The sequence below is a fragment of the Hemicordylus capensis genome, chromosome 3 (genome assembly GCF_027244095.1).
Source record: "Hemicordylus capensis ecotype Gifberg chromosome 3, rHemCap1.1.pri, whole genome shotgun sequence".
Taxonomy (NCBI): domain Eukaryota; kingdom Metazoa; phylum Chordata; class Lepidosauria; order Squamata; family Cordylidae; genus Hemicordylus; species Hemicordylus capensis.
In genome coordinates this window covers 195,167,775-195,189,980 of record NC_069659.1, presented here as the reverse complement: position 1 = coordinate 195,189,980, position 22,206 = coordinate 195,167,775, and the positions used below count along the sequence as shown (strand labels likewise).

Sequence of the window (22,206 nt, the reverse complement as noted above, 5' to 3'; positions counted from 1 at the left end):
TTCAACAGGGAGTGCATTCCAAAGCCCAGAGGCAGCAAGCACCTTGTGAGGAAGTGGTGATGATGATGTATTAAGCACTAAGTGTACTCAACCACAAATAGATAGATATAGATACACAGACTAAAGAATTTGTGCAAAATAAAGTCATACTTCCTGAGTACCTACAGATGCCAAATTTGGCATACACAATCCTTCCGCAGAAATTAGCTTAAATTACTACTTTTAGATTGGAATATGCTCAAGGGATTGTTTCAAATTGTTTTTGTATTCTTTAGAAATTGTTTGAATATAAGCATATTTTAACTGTTATGGTTCTCATCAGATTTTTAACACTCAATAATCAGATCAATAATTATCTGCTTCTCCCAAGAGAAGCAGAAAATCTTTCTCGGATTCAAATTTACTATGATTCAAATTTTACATATATGGTAATTATCCAATAAACTGAATACTGGTTGAAGTTGAAATCCTACAAATTTCAAACTGTTCTTTTACTTCCCCTTTGCAAGAACATTAATAAAATTCTATTACATGTATTCAACATATAGAACTTTCTCATAAGTGCAATCTATGCAAAATGACTTTGCCCAGTCAACAACAGGCATTACCTACTAGTATAGTAAAGGCAAAAGAGTAGGAGAGGAGAGCTGGTCTTGTGGTAGCAAGCATGACTTGTCCCCTTAGCTAAGCAGGGTCCACCCTGGTTGCATTTGAATGGGAGATTAGAAGTGTGAGCACTATAAGATATTCCCCTCAGGGGATGGAGCCGCTCTGAGAAGAGCAGAAGGTTCCAAGTTCCCTCCCTGGCATCTCCAAGATAGGACAAGATTTATTTATTTTTTAATAGGACAAGATTTTTTTATTGAACCAACAAACTGAGAGAGATTCCTGCCTGCAACCTTGAAGAAGCTGCTGCCAGTCTGTGAAGACAATACTGAGCTAGATAGACCAATGGTCTGACTCAGTATATAGCAGCTTCCTATGTTCCTATGAGTAGCGTATAAAGGCAACAACTTGCCAGGAGTACAGTAAAGTCCTGATTTGGATGTTTTCACACCAGTTCCCCCCCACCCGCCCCCTGGACAAGACTTACCTAAGCAATTTGTAAATGGCTGTAAATGCTATAACAGCTCATCTCAAGTTCTGTCTCTGGTTATATCTTCATATGAATTGCTCTATTAAAGAGCTACTAAGACTCAAGCAGGCATTTTGCAAAGAATGCATAAACTGTCTCCCAACAGGATTTCCCCCCTCTTTAATGAAAACCCTTGCTAACTGGGCAAAGAGGCACCTTTTAACGTGGTAATTCTCTTTACTGAGCAGGGGGAGAGGAACTGGCCCTATCCACCCACAGCACAGTACCTCCAGTGACTGTTGCTGGTGTCTATCTTGTGTTTCTTTTTAGATTGTGAGCCCTTTGGGGACAGGGATCCATCTTATTTATTTATTATTTCTCGGTGTAAACCACCCTGAGCCATTTTTGGAAGGGCAGTATAGAAATCGAATGAATGGATGGATGGATGGATGGATGAATGAATGAAAAGTAGCCCAGGGAGGCTGCCAGTTACAGTGTGAGAGGAGCTGCTTAATCTTTTCCCTATATGCCATCTGTCTGCTCAAAGTCACTTCAACCAGCCTTCAACCAGCAGGAAAAGATCGTTGGACCCTGTATTGTTCACCCTGGAAGTAGAAAAGCAGCTGAGCAAGGTGATTATAAGCAGAAAGACGACAAGAAGAGAAAAGGCTAAGCAGCCCTTTTCTTCCCTTCATTGCTCTTCCACTTTGTCTGCAGCCTCCAATACTACTTTTCTGTTCTTGTCAGGGGCATAGCAAGGTTGGAGTGGGCCCAGAGACAAGATGTTAAAATGTCCCGTCCCCCCACGACTGAAGCTCAGCTCATGAATGTGTGTGTGTGTGTATGTATAGGTGTGTGTGTACACACACACACACACACACACACACACCCCTATGTGCCACAATAGAACATCAGCCTAAATTATTTTTTTAAAGGTTTTTTAAATTGTGGATGATGCAAGTCATTTAATGGTACTAGAGAAAGACCTGCTGTTCTGGTAGCTCCAGGTCTTAACACTCACATCCATTTCGGAGGATGAATACAAGTGAAGGAAGCCCGGGAGGGTGCGCAGCTGGGGGAGTCAGTCATGCGACTTGCCTCGGGGGGGGCCCAAGGCAGTGCACCCCCAAACAACTGTCTCCCCTTGCCCTATTATAGTTACGCCCCTGGTTGTTGTTGTTAAGTTGGGTCACTGTTCGCATGTCTCTTGTGTACCACCCAGTTTGGCCCTAAGGACGTGTCCCCACCAAGGTGGATTGCCAGGTCATCACTTTGAAGCTGTGCAGGTGTTCTCCGAGGCAGCAGGAGAGGATCCAGTCACAGCACCCCCTGCTGCCTTATCCTGCAACTAGTCTCACTCACCCTGCATAACTCCAGTTTTTCCCAGTGCAGGTGGGGAGGAAGGAAGCAGGGTGGAGGAATGGGGCAAAGGGTGCAGCCTTAAGAATGCCTGCGGCACACTCCTAAGCATCTCTTCACTCACTGCTGTATTAAATGGAGCCTACTCAGGTAAGTGGATGCCAGACACAGGTTGCAGCTTTAAAGGATCAGACACTGTAAGCCTAGCTACCCTACTGCACCAGCTGTTTATCTGGAAACATGTTCTGGAAACAGCTGATGCAGCCCACACCTCATACTGTCTGATTAGGACTCTATATCTCAGTTTGACTGGAAAGTTATCTTGTTCTAGAGACAGTGCTTTCTTCCCCAACAAGGTTCCATGGAGAGACAGTGTCTCCATGAAGCTGGGATGAATTTTGGCCTCCAGCAAATTGTGAAGTGGGGTGAGAGCCCCTCTAATCTCTGTTCTTGAGCAGGGGGGGCTGGCCTACTTGATTTCACTTGGGGGGGGGATTGCTCCTCCCAACTATTTTCTCCTCACTTTGCTTCTAGTGTATCTCATATACTGAACTGGTAAGCGGTGTGTGTGATACAGTCCTTTCTGTATACCTTGTTTGAGAACTTGAAGCTGACAATTTTTGCTTCTATTGCGTGTTTGATGCATTTGCTATTCTTGTGGCAAGAAAGAAAAACTCCCTTTTAGCATAAGCCATCTCTCTATCACTCCCTGCCTCTCTCTCTCTCTCTCTCTCTCTCTCTCTCTCTCTCTCTCTCTATATATATATATATATATATGTTTTAGTCAGCCATTGTTACAATAATATTGACTTTAAAAGTTATATATGAAATGGCCATTAATGTAATCTTTCACTCCATATGGCAAATTCTAGCTGAAGTTAATGAGAATTTACAGGGCATAGTTTTATGGGACAGAAGGATCAATTCCAAATAAGATCAATTTTGCATTTCACCTCATTATGCAAATTGCCTTTTTTTTGGATCGGTATCAATATTATTAAAGTTAATATCCAAATCTAATTGCCTTGTCTTGGTAGAGCTGGGGAAATATAAACAGCTGAAACAGCATGCTTATTTTCTGATGTTATTTTCTTTTACGCGACTGATACATTATCTTGGATAAGATCGATATAAACATTAATGAATTCTACATTTTACTTCATTACATAAACTCTGTGGTAGTGGCTCTCATTTTTCCTCCGTTATTCACATCAGCCATAATGGGGAATGTCTCTGTAACGATCTCTGTTAAAAACCTCAGCAGATCAAAAACCATTCCAGATTATTTGTCATTAAACCCATTTGCTGTAATGACAACATTAGTTATAAACATACTAATTTAATGAAGACAATGACAAACCAGGTATACCTACATCTAACTGCGGCATATTTTCAATGGCATATCTTGCTTTAAAAAATATCTCCCTTTCTTATTTACAGAGTAATTCTATCGTCCTGCTATGCCCATTACAGAGCTGTAGGATCCTATAAGTCCCTTGCATCACTGGACCTGGATGATACTCTGCCTTTGAGGATTCTATGCAGGTGTATTGCCAGGGATACAAGGACATAAAATTACACCAGTCTCCATCACCATTGTGTCCCCACCAGTGCAGGGGCTGAAAATGGATGGGGTGGGGTTGTCTGGGGAGGAGCAGAATTTATAGGAAATTGAAAGCATAGTCAGCATGGTCATCTCCCTCAGACCCTGCCCCCAGCTCTGACAATAATGTAACACTTCAGGGAGCTCCTGGAGCAGGTACAAGCCAGGTTCTTAGGAACATTATTTCTGACCCCCAAATGTATTTCTAATGCCACTATGAGACTGGAAGCAGGTGTTATCTCGATAGAGGCCAGAGCTTGGTATCTATCTATCTATCTATCTATCTATCTATCTATCTATCTATCTATCTATCTAAGGCATACCCATTGCTAATCCCATGTGTGGCAGCTCTCAGGAGAGTTTGCAGGCAAGCTGCTGGGAGGGGGAGAGGAAAGCGACAGTGGTGGACAGACTTGCGGGCAAGGGGGGGAAGAAAACGGGGGGGAGTGGTGGTGGGCGGGGAAAGAAAACAGCAGCGGTGGGCAGGTGGGGTAAAGAAAGCAGCAGCGGCAGATGGGTGGGCAGAGAATGAAAACTGCAGCGGTCGGGGGAGGGGCTGAGAACAGAGGGAAAACTGGGGAGGGAGAACTAGAGGCGCAGATGCTCTGCGCCCAGCCCAGCTAGTACTAATAAACTGGGCAAGAATCAGCTTAAATGCCCTCTGGTCTCCTTCCCTTGATATTGGATAGGCACTGCTCGAGTTGGTGGGTGTTTCCTAACTCATACCTATGGTCTTTCTCCTAAGGCAATCTTCTCTGTGGGACTGGTCAGGGCCAAAGAACTTAATTAAACAAAGGATCTGGGATACTGAGTTTCAGAATAACCTGTCGAGGACAACTAGGTCATTCCACTTGCTTAGTGGTGGGATGAGAACTCGCCCAGCAGATTACCTATACTTCCTCACCTTCCCTAAACATAGATGGGCCATCTCGAGGGCCCGTATGAATGCCCTCCCCTCAGAAGGACTGGCTGGCAGATATAGCAGAATTCCAACTGAGCAGAGATATTGCCCCTGTAACTCTGAGGAGATTGAGTCAGTTGCACATGTGCTCCTGTGGAGTGACTTTTATATATGTCTTAGGTGAAGGTTAATTGACCCTGTTTTGTATAACCTGCAAGGACGATCAGACAAATTCTATTAGGGATATGCATGATTGATTTTTGATTGATATGTGCTTGAATCGAATCACCCCTGATTTGTTTCGTGTCCAAATCTGTCCCCCCAAATCACCCCAGATTCAATTCAGATTTGGATCAATTTGGACCACTTATAAAGGTCCTAAGATCACCATATTTGGGTGGTGGGTAGGCCCCCATGGGTGCCACCTACCACCCAGTTTTCAAGGCAGTGGGGCACTTGGTTGATTTTTAATGATGATTTTTTTTTTTTAGTTCTTAATTATTTTTATATTTTTTATATAGGCAGGAAGTGTCGGGATCTGCAGGGATCGTGCCTCTTCTCATGACCAGCTTAACCCAGGCTGGGCTGATTGTGAGAACAGCCTCCTTGTCTCAATATCAAGGTTCTTTGGTGCTGGTGAGTTTGTCTGTTACGTAACATCTCCTGATGGTCTGTTTGGTGTAATCCTTGGCTTGTTTCTGACTCCTGTTTTGAGCCTCTGGCTCTTGACTGCTACTTTGCTTGACCCCTGGTGTGTTATTGGCTCTCAGCTCCTGGCTCCTGACTGTTGACCCAGCTTGACCTCTAGTGTGTTCCTGGTGCTTGGCTCCTGTCTAAATCCTCTGGCTCCTGTCTATGTGCCTTGACTCCTGGTGTGTTCCTGGCTCCGCCAGTCCTGGCTTTGGACTTGTGCCCCCTAGTGACTGCTGCCCACGGACCAGCTTCTGATATTTCTCTTTTCTTCTTATATTCTTTTGATTACTGGGGGGAGGAGAGATATAGTGATATAGTTTGTTTTTCCTGCAGTGTTTTCCAGCTGCTGATAAACTGATTGCAAGGTTTTTAGCAACAAGTAAATGATATTCTACAAGAAGAATATAATTTTTATCTTCTTTTGTCTAGACATTGATCTACCAGTGTGGTGTAGTGGTTAGAGTGCTGGACTAGGACCAGGGAGACCCGAGTTCAAATCCCCATTCAGCCAGGATGGGTAACTCTGGGCCAGTCACTTCTCTCTCAGCCTAACCAACTTCACAGGGTTGTTGTGAGGAGAAACTTATGTAGTACACCACTCTGGGCTCCTTGGAGGAAGAGTAAAATATAAATGTAAATAAATAAATAAATATAAAATTTAATTCAGTTAAATTAGATGGTGCTGATTATCTGGATTCAATATTTTAAACCTGTTTGTGATACTGGAATGCTATATTCCTGTAAATCCTTTAGCATTAGGATCTATGCCATATTGCATTGTGTTCTGAAAGGCTATGATGCTGTTTTCTTTGATACCATCTTGTTATATCGAAATCTCAGTGTTCCCCCCCCCAAAAAAGCCCTTAAAAGGGGGGGGGATACACACACACACACACACTTTACAGCCTATCTCCTTAAAACACGTTTTCTTTGTGCTCCTACTACAACTAGTTTAACTATCCTTTTACAGCCTGGGAGCCAGTGGTTAGGGATGTGCACAGAAGCGGTGGGGGGCGGCGGTTCAAAGGTGTGGGGGGATACCTTTAATGGTGGGGAGGGTGCTCTTACCCCTCCCACTGCGTTTCCCCTGCTGGTGCTGCAGGGGCGTATCTAGGGTGGGGCAGGCAGGGCACGTGTCCTGGGCGCCACTTGAAGGGGGGCGCAATTTCTTAAAATTAAAAAAATAAATAAAATGGCCACCAAAAAACAAAATGGCCACTGGGCATGCTCAAATGGCCTCTGTGAGGCCCTAGGGCATGCCATGCCTCGCAGAGGCCATTTGAGCATGCACAGCAGCCATTTTGTTTTCAGCGGCCATTTAAAAAATATATATATATTTAAAAATGACCACCGCACATGCTGAAATGGTGCCTGTGAGGTCCTAGAGGCCAGTGGGAGGAGGGGAAAACTTTGCAGACCCCCCACAGCCTTTAGGAAGTCCCCTGAAGGGGCTACGGGTAATTTTTTTAAAAAAAATTAATATAAGTCACTGTACACATATTCAGATTGGCACTATGTACAGAGAATCAGGGCTTGTGAATACTGAGCTGAAGTTTATGAGCTAAGATTGTATGCATTTGCTCTTACTTTGCTTCTTGTGATAAGTGAGTTAAATGTGATGTCTTAATAATATGGCTATTAATGGTGAGTTTGTCTTTGAATCAATGTGAAATCCTTAGTATTAAGGCCCACTGGGAGATTCTTGCTCTTTCTCTCATTTTAACTGTTTTTCTGAAATACTAGAATCTATTCCAAGCAGTGACACAATTTACTCTGCATATTCTTTAATTATTTTCAGAGTATCTGGGAAAAGTCAAATTCTCCATTTATTTTTAAAACTTATATAATCGTGATGCTACAATGCATAGCAGAGAATTAGAGATGCACTTCTATTTAGTTTTTCCAAGTATACCTCTGCATAATATTTGGGTATTTCATGAGCCACAGCATTCTGAAATTTGTAGTTTTCCAGCATTTTCTTGGTCTGGCTATATCCACTGTTAAATAGTTTTTGAAATATTAAAAGTTTAACAAGCTTGACTTGTATTTTTCAGCTGACATTAAGGTAAAGTTATCTGAAAGATGGTTGTAAGATGTTTGGACGGGGGCACAATTTCAGTGCTTGCACTAGGCGCTATTTTCCCTAGATACGCCTCTGGTACTTTAGAAGGGTCCGGCGGGGCGGCAGCATACCTCCCGGCCACCCTGTTGCGTTGTTGGTCTGGAAGTGACCAGAAGTACCCAAAGTGCGCACGAGTGAGCGCAACGTGCACACACACACGCCCGACTACACATGCATGTAGGGTACTTCTGGTCACTTCCAGTCTGACGAGGCAATGGGGCAGCAGGCAGGTACGCTGCCGCACCACCGGACCCTTTTAAAGTGCAGTGCTGGTGGGGGAAACATGGTGGGAGGGGTAAGAGTCTCCCGCCCGTAAAGATATCCCCCCTGCCTTTGAACCAGCCGAACTGCTGGTCATTCGAACCTGTTCGGAGGCCCATAAAAAGTCCTCCGAACAGGTTCGGTCACATCCCTATGAGTGGTGTCCCCATCAAACCTAAGTATGACTCCCTGACTAATTATTTTTTGGAGACCAAAAGATTAATTTGAAGGCTTCCAGTGCATTTTGAGCTGTGAATAAATATCCTTATGGTGGAGGAGGACCGCCAAGTGGAGGTGATCAGATCTGCCAAACAAGGTGAGGTGGGTGGCTGCTAGGGAGAGGGCCTTTTCTGTGGTTGCACCCCATTTATGGAATAGCCTCCTCAGTGAGGTTTACTTGTCTTCATCACTTTGTTTTTTTAGATACTAGGTAAATACCTTTTTGTTCATGCAGGCCTTTTAAATTTTAATCTGAATTTTTTTTTAAAAAAAAAATGTATTGTATTTTGTATCCCCACCACCACATACACACACACTTTTGGTCTGTTATGATTTAATGTGTTGTGTTTTTTAATCTCATGTTTTAATGTGTGTTGTAAGCCATCCAGAGAACAATTTATTATGCGGCGGCTAACAAATAAAGTTTATTATTATTATTATTATTATTATTACCAGCAGTTACTCTTCCACACATTTTTTTGCCACACAATTTATTGACATCTTGGTCTCTCTCTCTTTTTTCCAGTTTCATCATTGGTGCTGCCCTCCATTTCCCCACAATTGTTTATTGGGACTGTGTGAAGCCTTGGCCAGAGCAGAATACTTTGTGCAACCCCCCGGCACCATTTAGAGGCAACCATTCCCATGGTGCTGCCCCCAGAGATGGGGGCTTCTTTAAGAGAAATGAAGTCCTCTTTAGTCTGGGAAGGCATGCACAAAGTGCTAGAAAATACAGCTCCTCCCAGTACTATCCAATCTAGAGCTTTTAAGAGAGAGCTTAGTGAGTCTCTCTTTAAGGGCCCTCCCAGCACTGAGAAAAGTGCAGTATTGGATGGACAGAGGTCAGCATAGTGGGAAATGGCTCTTGCATGGAAGCTTTTTTGCCAAAATCTCCCCCAGTTGCAAAATAGTGAGGATCACTGCTTGATATCATTGTAACCAATATAAATGATAATAAGCAGATGAGTCTGGGAGAAAAGAGTCCTATTACCAGAAGACTATGATCTCTTCTTCCCACCAGGTGTCTAATATCCAGTCAGCTATTTGACAATATGTTTGTTAAAGTACTCTTGTCTTCCAATTAATAATATATGACTCTGCTTCAATAGCCACCATTTGTCCCAACACTGCCCTTGTGCTGTTCACAGGGCAAGAGCCCTTTGGTTTGAGCCCTTTGGCTTGCACCTCCACTCTAGCAAGCTGGAAGCTTTGTCTATTACCTGGAGAGGGAGGGGCCACAGAGTAGGAGAAAGGAGGCTGAGGAGGGAGGGGCTTATTTCCCTAAAGGCTGCACAATAGAAGTGAAATTGTGGTGAAACTTCAATAAAAATTATAAAGATCGTAATAACTAACTCTGTTATATAGGCTGGTTTGCATGAACATGGTCCAAATACTCAAAGAAGGATGGGGATGGACCAAAAGTACTCCTGCCCTGATGTTGGGCATCCTTCAATCATCTGAACAGCCCCTAAACACACACACTCTAAAACCCTGTTTAAACACAGAGTTGGAAGTATTTCTTTATTAGCAACATAGGTTTAGTGGACTGATGAGTTTTCTTTTCTCTTTTTCTACGATCTCAGTCAAGATGCTGTATGTCTTCTTTTCCAGCACGTTTTGTATTTTGTTTGAATTTCTGTTATCTTTGGTGGGGGGGGAACCCAAAAATAAAAAGCTATAAGCAATTACAAGAAATCAGATTTAGGCTAGACATGAGAAGGGATTCCCTAAGTGTAAGAGCTGCTCAACCGTGGCATAGCCTGCCTCAGGCAGTGGTGGGCTCTCCTTTGCTAGAGGCTTTTAGGCAGAGGCTGAGTCTCTGAGCATCTGTCAGGGAGGCTGCAGCAGTTGGCTGCACTGAGCAAGGGGTTGGACTAGAAGCTCTCCAAACTCCCCTCCAGCTCTAGAATTCTATGATCCTATAGAGTTCAGCTGTATCTAGTTGACTTCTTGAAAGCACAAATAATAGTTCAAGTGCCAGGGAAACAGATTTCTGTTTTTCTATTACTTGCATTGTTTCAAAGGTTCAAAATAGCCTTTCCTACAAAATTTCAGAATGTTTTCAAATAAACTGCAGCTGGTTCCTTTGCCAGTTTCTATGCTACAGAGCTGTGGCAGTGAACCAGCATGCGCAAGCACAGGAACCCAATGACATAAACAAGCGGACTGGTTCATGTGAAAAACGATCAACTTTCACTGAATGCAGGTCCTCATACAGAAGAACTTTAGATGACCAAAGGACCAGACACCAATTGGGAAGTGTCATAAGACAGACCCAGCAGGACCTTTTGAGCACATAAAAGCAGGTGATGGTGGTTTCAATAAACAGGGTAAAAGAAATTGATCATTACATTGATATGACTGTATGAAAACTGCGAATATTCTTGTAATTGAATGTAACTAGCCGACCCCGCACAGAGCATCTGTGCGCTCTTTGTGGCCGGCGGTTACCTCTTTCCCCCTACCTTCTGCCCCAATCTCCACTTCCAGGCCCAGCCACCTCTCCTCCCCACCACCACTTCTGCCCGCCCTCACTTCCCCCCACCAGGCCTTGCCTCTGTGGCTGGGCTGGGCCCGGCGCTGCCTCTGGCCTCTGCGGCCAGGCCTGCCGCTGCCACGGCAACCAATCCTCCTGGGTGCACCTCAGCCAATCAGGCCTGCTGCCCAGCCAATCAGCTGGGTGCTGGGACACACATTCCAAGGCACACCCAGGAGAATTATATATATACTAGTATTTTTCAGCCCGTTGAAATAACGGGCGCTAGTTGCCTTCTCCGCCCTCCCCCACCGCCTCCTCCTGGCCGGACCTTCTGCCTTCCGCGGTAGTTTTGGGTGGGTGGGGGCCTCTGCGGTGGTGCCGCCCGCCGACACCGCCTTTGGCCTTCTGGGCGGGCGGTGAGTTCCGCCGCCGCCGCCGCCGCCAAGAGTGCCGCCTGCCGACCCGCCGCCGCCGCCTCTGTCCTTTTCGGCGGGCGGGCCAGACCCGCTGCCGCCGCCTCTCCTCATGGCCGGGCTGGACCCACCGCCGCCTCTGCCCTCCCCGTGGCCGCCTCCGGCTTCCCCTCGGCCGGGCCGACCAACCGGCCAACATTGCCGCCTGTTGCCTGCGGCCGTTTCTCCCTCGGCCGTTCTGGGCATGTGCTCTGCACATACCCAGAACGGCCGAAGGAGACACGGGCGCAGACACCGGAGGACACGGGCGCACACCCAGGCACTTTATTATAGAGGACAAGCCGACCCCGCACAGAGCATCTGTGCGCTCTTTGGGGCCGGCTACCTCTCCCCCCGCCCCCCCCCCCAGTCTCTGGCAGGCCGAGTGCCGCCGCCTGTTGGGCCGCCGAGAGCCACCTCGGCAGCCACCGAGAACCACTTCCCAGTCTTTGTAGCCAGCCGCCCACCCCCAGTATCGAGGCCGGCTGCCGTCTCCTCACCTGGTCCTCCTCCTCGCCCCACCTGTCGCTGCCAGGTCGGGCCCACCAGCGGCCCTGGCCCGCGCCGCGGCCAATTGTCCTCTCTCCTGGGTGCGCCAGCCAATCAGGGGCGTCCGCAGCCCAGCCAATCAGCTGGGCTGCCAGGACGCATTTTGGAAGGCACACCTAGGAGAAATATATAGGTAGAAGATACTAGCCGACCCGCACAGAGCATCTGTGTGTTCTTTGGGGCCGGCAGGTACATCTCCCCCCCACCCAAACACACACATACCTTCTGCCCCAGTCTCTGCTTCTGGGCCCAGCTGCCTCTTCTTCCCCCCGCACTGTCTTTCCCTCCTGCCCCTTGCCCCCACAGTCAGGCAGGCCCGCCACTGCCTCTGACCTCCACAGCTGGGTCGGGCCCGCCGCCGGCCTCCGAGTTTGGGCCGGGCCCACCGCCAGCTTCCGCGTTTGGGCCGCCTTCCGCATTTGGCCCGGGCCCGCCGCCACTGCCAGCCTCCGCGTTTGGGCCGGGCCCGCCACCAGCGCCGGCCTCCGCGTTTGGGCCAGGCCCGCCACCAGCGCCGGCCTCCGCGTTTGGGCCGGGCCCGCCACCAGCGCCGGCCTCCGCGTTTGGGCCGGGCCTGCTGCTGCCGGCCTCCACCACTGAGACACACCTCAGCCAATCGGGTGCGTCCCTCCGCTGCCCAGCCAATCAGCTGGGTTGCCGGGATGCATCCCCACAGAGGCTGAGGCAGATCTACGAGAATTAAATATATGGATAGAAGATTGCGTTTATATGTCAATAGGGATTCAAAACTCAACCTCTCCACATTTTGATGGTTTCTTTCTAAAGAGTCCTCATGTGTCTGTGATGGATTGTAGGACTACAGATGTTTCCAGTTCACATAGTCCCTATAGGGAGAGAGCAGGGTGTCTATCCCTGTGTAGAGTGTGGAAGCATCCAAGGGATACATTCTTAGACTGTAATTTGAGGCTGGGAAATGGCCTAGCCTACCTCTACTGTGATAATAAATGCTAGGACTAAGTAGTTCAAAGATAGTGACAGGGGAAAGTGGGAGGGGGTGACAAAGAGAAGTGGGACTCATAAAATGCTCATAGAGAGCCAGTGTGGTGTAGTGGTTAGAGTGCTGGACTAGGACCGGGGAGACCCGAGTTCAAATCCCCATTCAGCCATGATACTAGCTGGGTGACTCTGGGCCAGTCACTTCTCTCTCAGCCTAACCTACTTCACAGGGTTGTTGTGAGGAGAAACTTAAGTATGTAGTACACCACTCTGGGCTCCTTGGAGGAAGAGCGGAATATAAAATGTTTAAAATATATATATTGGGGCATTTCATATCAGATGCATAATCTCTCCAGTCTTCACAACCCTGTGAAGTATCAGATCAATGTAAGGTAACATTGATCTAAAACTTCACAGGGTTGTGAAGACTGGGGAGATTATGCATCTGATATGAAATGCCCCAAATGAGCACTTTAAGAATGCTAAGGGGTGAATTGATGGTAAGGTAAGTCAAATGTGGGAGGATACTAGAATCTTCAGAGTTTGTATTATTAAGGTCATTAATTCCAGTAGAATCCTATGTATGTTTACTCATAAGTATTAATGGGGCTTCCTCCCAGGTATATGCAGAGGCGCTCTTAGCCCTGGACTTCGGAGCCAAAGTCCAGGGCCTCCCCACCCCCTGGGAATTCTCTGTCCCAGGTGGTGTGGTAGTCTGGCTGAGCATGATGATGCTTAACTTGCAGGGGAGAGGGGCCTCCAAAGGCCTTTAGATCCAGGCTCCAAAGTTACCTAGGTGCACCTCTGGGTAAATGTGCATTGAGCTTCAGCCTCAGTTTTCTATGTGAACCTCATTGCAATGGAGTTCAACAAGCATTTGAGGTTAAGAGTGCATTGCTGTAGTCCCTTTATAGACAAATCCTCTGCCTTCCTTGCTATTTTACATGAAACTCAATGGTTTGATTCAAGGCACCATTCTCTTGGACCTTTGGGCGCTGTTTTCTGCACCATTTAAAATGTCATGCCTTATTGATAAATCTTAATTGACTTTTAATTATTGAATTGTTATTTTCCCCCTCCCCCCGTGTGCCACTTTGAGTCCGATCCTTTTCAGTATGAAAAGCGACACATATATTTGAAAAAGTGTATAAACCTCAGCAGCCAGCCAAATACCGCAAAAGAAGAAGGCTCAATTGTTTGTTTTTACAGCTGTTTCTCTCTGAGTCAAGAAGAACAGGGTGAAAAATCCAACCCCTCCCGAAACAATCGAAAGGTCATACTGAATGACACCGGATTTCATGGATTTGAGCGCGGGCGTTCTGAAATTCGGTGCATTGCAGGAGCCCTTCGGAAAGAAGCAAAACTTTTCATTAAACATTAATCGTGTGGTGGACGGTACATTACAATACAATTAGTATTGTATATATCCGTACTGTATATATGTTTCGTATTATATATATATGTGCATACAATAGAATTCGTTGTATCGTATGTACACACGATGTAAACCACATCGTATTTTGGATAAACCACGTAAATACGATGTAAAAACACATCGTTGTTGTAAACCACTTTCTCTCGTCTTCAACGAGTTTCATCATGGCAAGCCTTGCTCTCTCAGCCACAGACTCTCTCCGGCGTCTCCGCAACTTGTGATATAGGGATAATAAAATGATGGGCTGCGTTGAATTTTCATTGGAAGGACAATTTTTAAAATGTTTAAAACTTTTAAAAGCACATTATTCACACGAAATATTACCTGAGAGAACGAGCATGAACACACATCTTTCCTTCTGTAGTTTGAGAGGATGCTTATATATCCCAATGGTGGGCAGCTGTCCGTTCCGTACCGGGGGAGAAAAAAATGGCGTAAAAAAAAAGCAGGAAGTTTTTCTTGAAAATAGTATTGTCTGTCTGGGTTTTTGGTAAGTCTATGATCTGATCTCCGTGCTAGAAAATCCCGCCTCCTTCCTTTAAGCTCCGTCCCCTCTCCTGGCTTGACAGCCGTTCCGTCGCTTGTGGATAGACGTAGTTTTGACGCAAGCGCAAATCTCCCTTGGAGGGTGCGATGGCGTTTCGGGGTGCCCGAGGTTGCTTGAAGGAGTTTCTCCTGCGGCGGCCACTGAGATGGAAGGCGGTGGCTCCAGGCGGTGTCCGTGCTGGTTCGTGCGTTTCGGCTTAAGGAGGGGGAGTATGGTTGGAGGAGGTCACCTTCTCTCTAAGCCGGGAAGGAAAGAAACAGAGGTTGCAGTCTTGTGCTCCTTACCTGAGAGTAAGCCCATTGAACGCAATGAACTGCTGAGCACACAGGAATCAGATCCAGCCTTTGGGATGGAGAGGTGTATGTTTCTAGCTTTAACTCTGCTTCAGAACAGTATCCTTTAACTCTCTGGAAATGAATTGAGGTTGGATCTAGATGTGATGGTTAGTGCCGGGCAGCTGCAAAAAACAACCCCGTGCCTCGGTAACTTTTAGGCAAACTTCCCTGTGTGGGGATGCCATCTCCTTCCCCTGTTCTACATCATTGGTTGTCACTGGAGGGGCCAAAGAAATACAAGGAAGTGACACTGGTAGATCTGACTTAACGTGGCAGGGAGAACTTGATGTGGAGATGCTGCTGACTACTGGGGTAGCCCCTTGCAGGTGTTACATGCACGTTTGTCCTGCAAAGAGGGTAATGTGGAGCAGAGCTGTCCTATTCCTCACACTGTGAAATCAAAGCTGCTGCTGCTATGGCCCAAAGTGCCCCTTCGGTTGTCCACTTGGGTTTAACAGTGTTTCTGCTTCCAGCTTCAGACTTGCCCAAAGACCTGCTGCCTGGGCCATACCCCAAGACTCCAGAGCAACGGGCAGCTGCTGCAAAGAAGTACAACATGACAGTGGAGGACTATGAGCCATATCCGGATGATGGCCTAGGGTGAGCTATACTGGAAGACTTTCAAAGGAGATAATGGTGTGATTGTTGGGCTTGTGAAGCCACCAGCATCCACTTGCAAAACCACTACTTTGGCTTTCTAAATTATCTAACATTTCAGTGTACTTTAAAAACCAAATATAATGTGTATCTTTCATAGAATAGAATAGAATAGAATAGAATAGGAAATTAGAAGGGACCTTGGAGGTCTTCTCGTCCAGTTCCCTTCTTAGTGCAGGTGGTCCTTCTTAATATGCTCCATTTATAATAATTGTAGAGTAACTTTCAAGATGGTCAATGGGGACAAATCTGGGACTTTGCAGAGCTAACAACAAAAGGTGGGGCAACATCAAGCATATATTTGGATACTGAATGTCTCTCATACTGTGAGGTATCTGGAAGATGCTCATTTTTGCCCTCAGTGGCATGGGTTATTGTTCCTGTTTTTATAGAAGGAACCACACAACCTGTTTTTATAAAAGGAAATTAATTAACATTAATCAGCATGAGGTCGGAGCTAGGATTTTGGAGTGGAGACAAGGAGGGGCTATGGCAGATTCCTCACATCCAAAATCCATTTGAATAATTAACAAAACTTGTCATTTGTATAGCACTTTATGAAAGTGCAACACACTTCACAAGTGGTGTTGTAATGCAATCCTTACAATAACACTATAAGTAAGTATAATTATCCACATATTGTAGCTGGGGAGCTGAGAGGGAATGACTTGCCCTAAGGGAGGCAAGATGAGATTTGAACCAGGAAACTCCTGATTCACAGTTCAGTTTCTTAGCTGCTGTACTATCCCAGCATGAGACCTTGTTAGCAGCCAAACAGTAAACATAATGTATTTTACGTTTCATTTAGAATCTTAATCTGCACTGACCAATGAATCCATGACTGATAAGACTTAGATTTCAAATGAGGTAGTACAACAACAGTAAGTCTAAAGTATAAAACTTAACCACCAAATTTCATCTTGTTGATGTGAAATATCCAAGTCCTGTAGGTGGATAATCTTTGCTTAACTCATCAAAGATCCTCTGCCAAGATTGGAAATTGTGTCTCTTCTAAACTTGTAGGTTTAAAAGTAATAGAACCCTGAATTGGGTTTGTTTCCACTAAATGGAGAATGGTGCACTTAATGTAAATAAATAAATTACTTACCATGTGTGGTGGTACTTTTTTGTAAATGAAAGTTGCTGAATTTGCAGACTGGGGGGTGGGGAAGTGTGGGAATGATTAAAACACAAACTGGTTCGATATGTAGGAATAACATATCTGAGTATCTTTATTTAAATAAAAGATAGAATAATCAAATCTTGATTGATTACATTAGCTGCTTTCCCCTTTGTCCTTCTATGGGAATGAAGTTCTTATAGAATTTTAGAGTTGGAAGGGACCTTGGAGGTCTTCTAGTCCAACCCCCTGTTCAGTGAAAGAAGAAAATCTTGTAAGAGATGTTATTAGACAATATTTACATTGCCTAATTCAACAGTTTTATGATGGGTTTTGTTTGCTTTGTGTGTTATGCTTTCTACAGTTATGGTGATTATCCCAAACTCCCAGACCGATCCCAGCATGAGAGAGATCCGTGGTATGACTGGGACCATCCAGATCTGAGGCGTAACCATGGAGAGACAGTATGATGGTTTTTTGCTTTCTGTTTCTAGAGTATCTGTTTGTAGTCCAGAAGCATTTAAATTGATAGTCCATGGGAAACGAAGTACCATAGTTTGTTGGGGATGTCGTTGGATTTGTGACATTCTACTGAATCACAGCGTTGATGGTGCCAGTCTAAAAAGTGTTCCTGTGAAAGCACCCATGCATGCCATCCTGCCCCTGGTGTCTCCATGTACTTGTTGTAGCATACATACATACATGCTAGCATTTAAATCCCCACTTTGATTTATATAATGTTTGTGTATTAAAAATAGATCCTGTCCACCAAACAAATGGATTTTGGACAAATGGCTAATGGATTTCAATTTGTGTGAATGGCAGCACAAGTGGAAGATTTGTCTTTAATAGAGCACCATCTGTCTCTGTGGGGCTTTCCAGAGTAATATAAACACAAACAGGTCCTTGTCCTAAGAACTTGCCATTTAACTTTTGACAAGGAGCCAAGGGTGAAGCCAGGCTAGGCTAGACTAACAGGAGCGAAACATGAGTGGATGCAGTTATATAGGTATTTGGATGGTGTTTCACTTGGAGTGCAGTCTGAAAGGTAAAGTCAAAGGTTGATGGAAGAGGGATTTCTTGGACTGGGGTTTGAAGGAAGAGGAGCTGTGCATGTGTTCTGGGAGAGAATTCCAGACAAACCATGCAGCAAGGGAGAATGAGCAGCTTTGTTTTACACTGGCATTTTGAGAATCTCAGGGCAGCAGAGTTGGAGAAGTGAAGATTGCAGGCAGAAGTATACTGCAATATAAGATTAGGGATCCCATTTAGTGACTTTTTTTTAACTTCCATCTTCAAATCTAAATTAATGGCACAGTGGCAAAAGCTGTGGGAAAACCAAAATGAGCTCAACCAATCATTATCAAATGCATCCCTCAAGAACTGTAGGCAAGGAGTTGATGTTATGTTAGAATATTTATATCTTGCATTTCAACAAAAAAGTTCTTGAAGTGGTTTATATGACTAAGGAGATCGTTCCCTGTTGCAAAGGGGCTCACAGTCTTAAAATGAAACACAAAGGAGATACCAGGAACAGCAACTGAGAGGAATGTTGTGCTGGGTTAAATAGGGACCATTGCTCTCTCAGTGTCAAATATAAGAGAAGCCCTCCTTTAACCCCTGTTAACTGGGCAAAGAGGCACCTTTTTAATGTGGTGATTCTCTTTATTTAGCAGGGGGAGAGTAACTGGCCCTATCCACCCCCAGCATAGTACTTCCAGTACTATGGCAGCTTATTAACCCTAACCTTATTAACTTGTTTGGAAACAAAATATCAGGATTTTGGCCAGGGGCGTAGCGAGGCTGGAGTGGGCCCAGAGACAAAATTTTAAAATGGGCCCCTCGCTGATACACACACACTCACTTCACATGTGACTTGCCTCTGGGGGTCCCTCAAGGCGTGGGGGGGCCCCAGGCAGCCGCCTCCCCTTGTCTAATGGTAGTTACGCCCCTGACTTTGGCCTGTTCCACTATATGGGCCAGCTTCTAACTGTGCCAGGTTTAAGTACTGGTGTCAGCATGAAGAGACCTGAAACTAGTCAGATGACATTCTAAATTGGTCTGATATACAACTTTTCAAGATGCAGTTTCAGTGTCATTTGGAAAGTCTCAGTTAACACTGACAAGATATCTTCTCCAGCTAAGTATGTTTTGTTTCTTAGGACCAAAATAAATAGTGTTAGTCCTTCTGAAAAGGCCATAATTCTCTGAGCTATATAATATTCCTAGGCACACTTTGGATGCTTTCTTTCAGTAGATCAATGGGGAAATATATTTCTGTTTACATGAACTGGCTTACCTGTGAGCTTCTTCTGTCAAAAACCACCTAGTAACAACCCCAAGAGAAGCCAGAGTTGCATTGCGCTATTGGGACAATATATAACCATGCCTCTCCTTCTTTTGACTAGATGCACTGGGATTTTGATATGTTCGTTCGGACCCGGGTTGACACCTCTCCTACACCCCTCTCCTGGCATACGATGCGTAATTATCTTGTGGGCTTTATTAGCTTCATGGTCGTCATGTGTATTCTTGGTGAGATTTATCCATCCTACCAGCCTGTGGTGAGTTTGAGCTGGTGTTTAGTCAAGTTGTTTTATTTTATTTATATTTGTACACATAAAACTGCCTTCAAGGCAAATGGCTTCAAGGCAATGTACAGTATTAACAACGTAATAAGAATACAATAAAACACAGCATTAAAGAAAACAGTAAACAGTCCAACATTAAGACATGACAAAATATCATAGCAGAGCATAACTGTTGTGAGAGTTCAAATCACCCTCCTATTCAAAGGCCTGTCTGAAGAAGAACTCGGGTGCCTATGGAAGTCTTCAAGGAGCAGTAATGAAGAAGGTCCTGTCCTACATGCATGACAACCGGACTGCACCCAACGTTGGCATGCAATGCAGCTCCCACTTGGGAACAGACAGGCCAAGTTTTTAGGATACAGACCATTAAAGGCACCTTGAATTGGCTCTGGAAACAAACCAGCAGCTAGCGCAACTGTTTCAGTACAGAGGTGTTATGCTCAGCCTGGGCAGCCCTAATTAGCAACCTGGCTGTCACACTTTGCACTAGCTGCATTTGCCAAATATTCTTCAAGGGCAGCCCCATGCAGAGTGCATTGCAGTAATCAAGACACAACAGACCAAGATGGGGTAACAGTGATCAGATTTGCCTTCTCAAGGAAGGCAACGCTGTGCAAAGATGCTCTGGCTGCAACCTGCAGCAGCCATCTCTGCATCTAGGAGCAGCACTGGGTTCAGAAGAACCTCGAGCTGTGTAACTGCTACTTCAGAGGGAGTGCTGACCCCATCTAGAAAAGGTTGAACTCCAACTCCCTAATAGACTCTTTTACTGACCAACAGTAAACCGAAAACAGTAACAGAAAAACATCTTGTCTGAATTAAGTATTGGCTTATTAACCATATCCAGCCCTTCCAGCTACCTCTAGTTCAGGATACTCACTGTCTCCCTGGGATCAGATGTCAAAGTGAGACAGAGCTGGGTGTCCTCTATGTGGTGTTGACATCACAGCCCAAATCTCCAGGCAATGTCCCCCAGCAGTTTTGTGTCGATGTTGAATACAGTCTTGGCTGCACTGACCTTCCAAATTTCATGTTCAGACTTCCAGTGGCTTAGTCCTTGAAAATCAAGAGCATTTAAATTAAATTAAAAGCATTTTTAAAGTCTTTTCTCCACAAGGATGCAAGCCCGGCCCAAGCCAGATTGGCGCCTGAGGTGGCAGGTGAGCTGGTGAGCAGTAGTTTTCCACGACCCTGACCTTCCCCTTCTGCCTGGTGTGCGAAGCACTCCCAGTGCTTCTCCTCCCTGCAACTCTGTCCAAGCCCTTTCCTCCCCCCGCCACCCCTTGAGCTTTCCCTTCTCCCTGGCAAACTCCATGCTTCAGAGAGCAGTTCCTCCTTCCCTCACCCATTATCTCTGCCTGTTGGGGGTGGTGGCAGCCCCCGCCACTCAGGCACCCCATTTTTTCAGCAACAGCTTTTGAAAAGACAGAGGGTGGGGAACAGAGCAACAGGAAGTGTGCATTCTCTCTATTCCCCACTCATGCAGGGAGAGTGGGGGAATCAGCAGCCACTACCAGAAGGAGAGAACAAACCAGGGGTGGGGGGGGTGATGAAGGCGGCGGCATCATCATGCAGGGACACTACGACTACTATCTCATCCAGTGCTGCCTGAGATGACCACCTCTGCCAGCCTGATTTGGAAAGCCAGCCCTGGGGATGGGATGTTCTCCTCCAGCATCAAGTGCTTGGGTAGGCACTACTTGCCTTTCATGGTCAAGAAAGTCCACAAGTGGCTGACGTTGCCTGTGCAGTTGGTTGGTAATAAGTGATAAAAATTACACCTGATAAAAGTGTAAAGCAGGGTCACGTTTTTGGAGCTTGGGTTGGGTTGGGGGCTTGTTTGGGTCTCCTGGTCTGAGGCATCATGCTAAATGTAGTATTTGACTTTTTCATTCTTGCTGTTCCATGTCTCTCTATCTCTGCAGGGCCCAAAGCAGTATCCCTACAACAATCTGTATTTGGAGCGGGGGGGAGATCCCAACAAAGAGCCACCAGAGGTGAAGAACTATGAGATCTAAGAGTTTCTGGAACTAAAGCTCCTCTTGTTCTCTCTAATCAGAGTTATCTGCTGAACCAAGTATATTGCACATTACTTGGTTTTAAAGATCCTGATGCGGGGGTGAAAATCTATGAAAAGTTCTTTTGTTACATTGTATGTACTGTGAACCACGTGGGGTTACTTTGCATCTTATCTTAATAAAGGAAAGTTCCTTTTATATGCGTCATTGTTTTCAGAAGAACTTTCAGATCATATCATCTGAGATCACTACATTAAATATAATAGGTACATGACAACTCTGTATATTGCAAGGAAAAGATAAATGAACATATTCAGAAATATATGTTCATTTATCTTTCCTTTATAACATACAAAGTTCTCATGTGCCTGTTATACAAAGGTGCTGCCAAAGTAATTGGTGAGGGAGAGTCCGTTTAGGAGAATTGTGGAGACATTCCCTGAGCTTTTTACTAAATCTTTCCTGCTTTTTGCCAAAGGCCACTAAAATAAATAAATATTTTATATATCTGTATATATTTATACACACACATACATATATATACAAACTCCAAAAAATATACAAACTCCAAACCCTAACTCCAAAATAGAACTGTATTAGAATATAACATTTAAAAACAAAGTTAATGGCCTATAGAATCCTCAGATCAGAGCATCACCATGGCAATCTGAAATAACTGTAAATTCAGATTATCAAAGCTGCCAAAGCGTAAAGAGAAATCCCATGTGTCACAAAAATGTCTGCAGTGGACAACAACCAACATCTTTCCTAGAACAGATTTCAATTGTAATTGAGCTAAAATGGTATCACAGAATTCAGAACTAAATTCCAGA

At 45.1% G+C, this 22,206-nt stretch overlaps 1 protein-coding gene and 1 long non-coding RNA gene across 4 annotated transcripts; one reads left to right on the top strand and one right to left on the bottom strand.

The window, feature by feature from the left end:
- Positions 1-9,727: 9,727 nt before the first annotated feature.
- Positions 9,728-12,310, bottom strand: LOC128350048 (uncharacterized). The gene is made up of 2 exons (XR_008319134.1): positions 12,047-12,310; positions 9,728-9,876 (listed from the first exon to the last, which is right to left on the bottom strand). It is a non-coding gene; the product is annotated as an uncharacterized LOC128350048 (long non-coding RNA).
- A 2,362-nt stretch (positions 12,311-14,672) lies between these two features.
- Positions 14,673-21,571, top strand: NDUFB8 (NADH:ubiquinone oxidoreductase subunit B8). 3 transcript variants are annotated; one of them, XM_053307626.1, is made up of 5 exons: positions 14,673-14,832; positions 15,461-15,587; positions 17,129-17,228; positions 19,173-19,328; positions 21,281-21,571. In XM_053307626.1, exons 1-5 carry the CDS (start codon positions 14,739-14,741, stop codon positions 21,371-21,373), a joined length of 570 nt encoding a protein of 189 aa, XP_053163601.1. In that variant the 5' UTR covers positions 14,673-14,738; the 3' UTR covers positions 21,374-21,571. The 3 variants fall into 3 exon arrangements, with proteins under 3 accessions (XP_053163601.1, XP_053163602.1, XP_053163600.1); XM_053307627.1 differs by having other exon boundaries at positions 14,809-14,942; XM_053307625.1 differs by lacking the exon at positions 14,673-14,832 and adding an exon at positions 14,847-15,011.
- Positions 21,572-22,206: the final 635 nt, after the last annotated feature.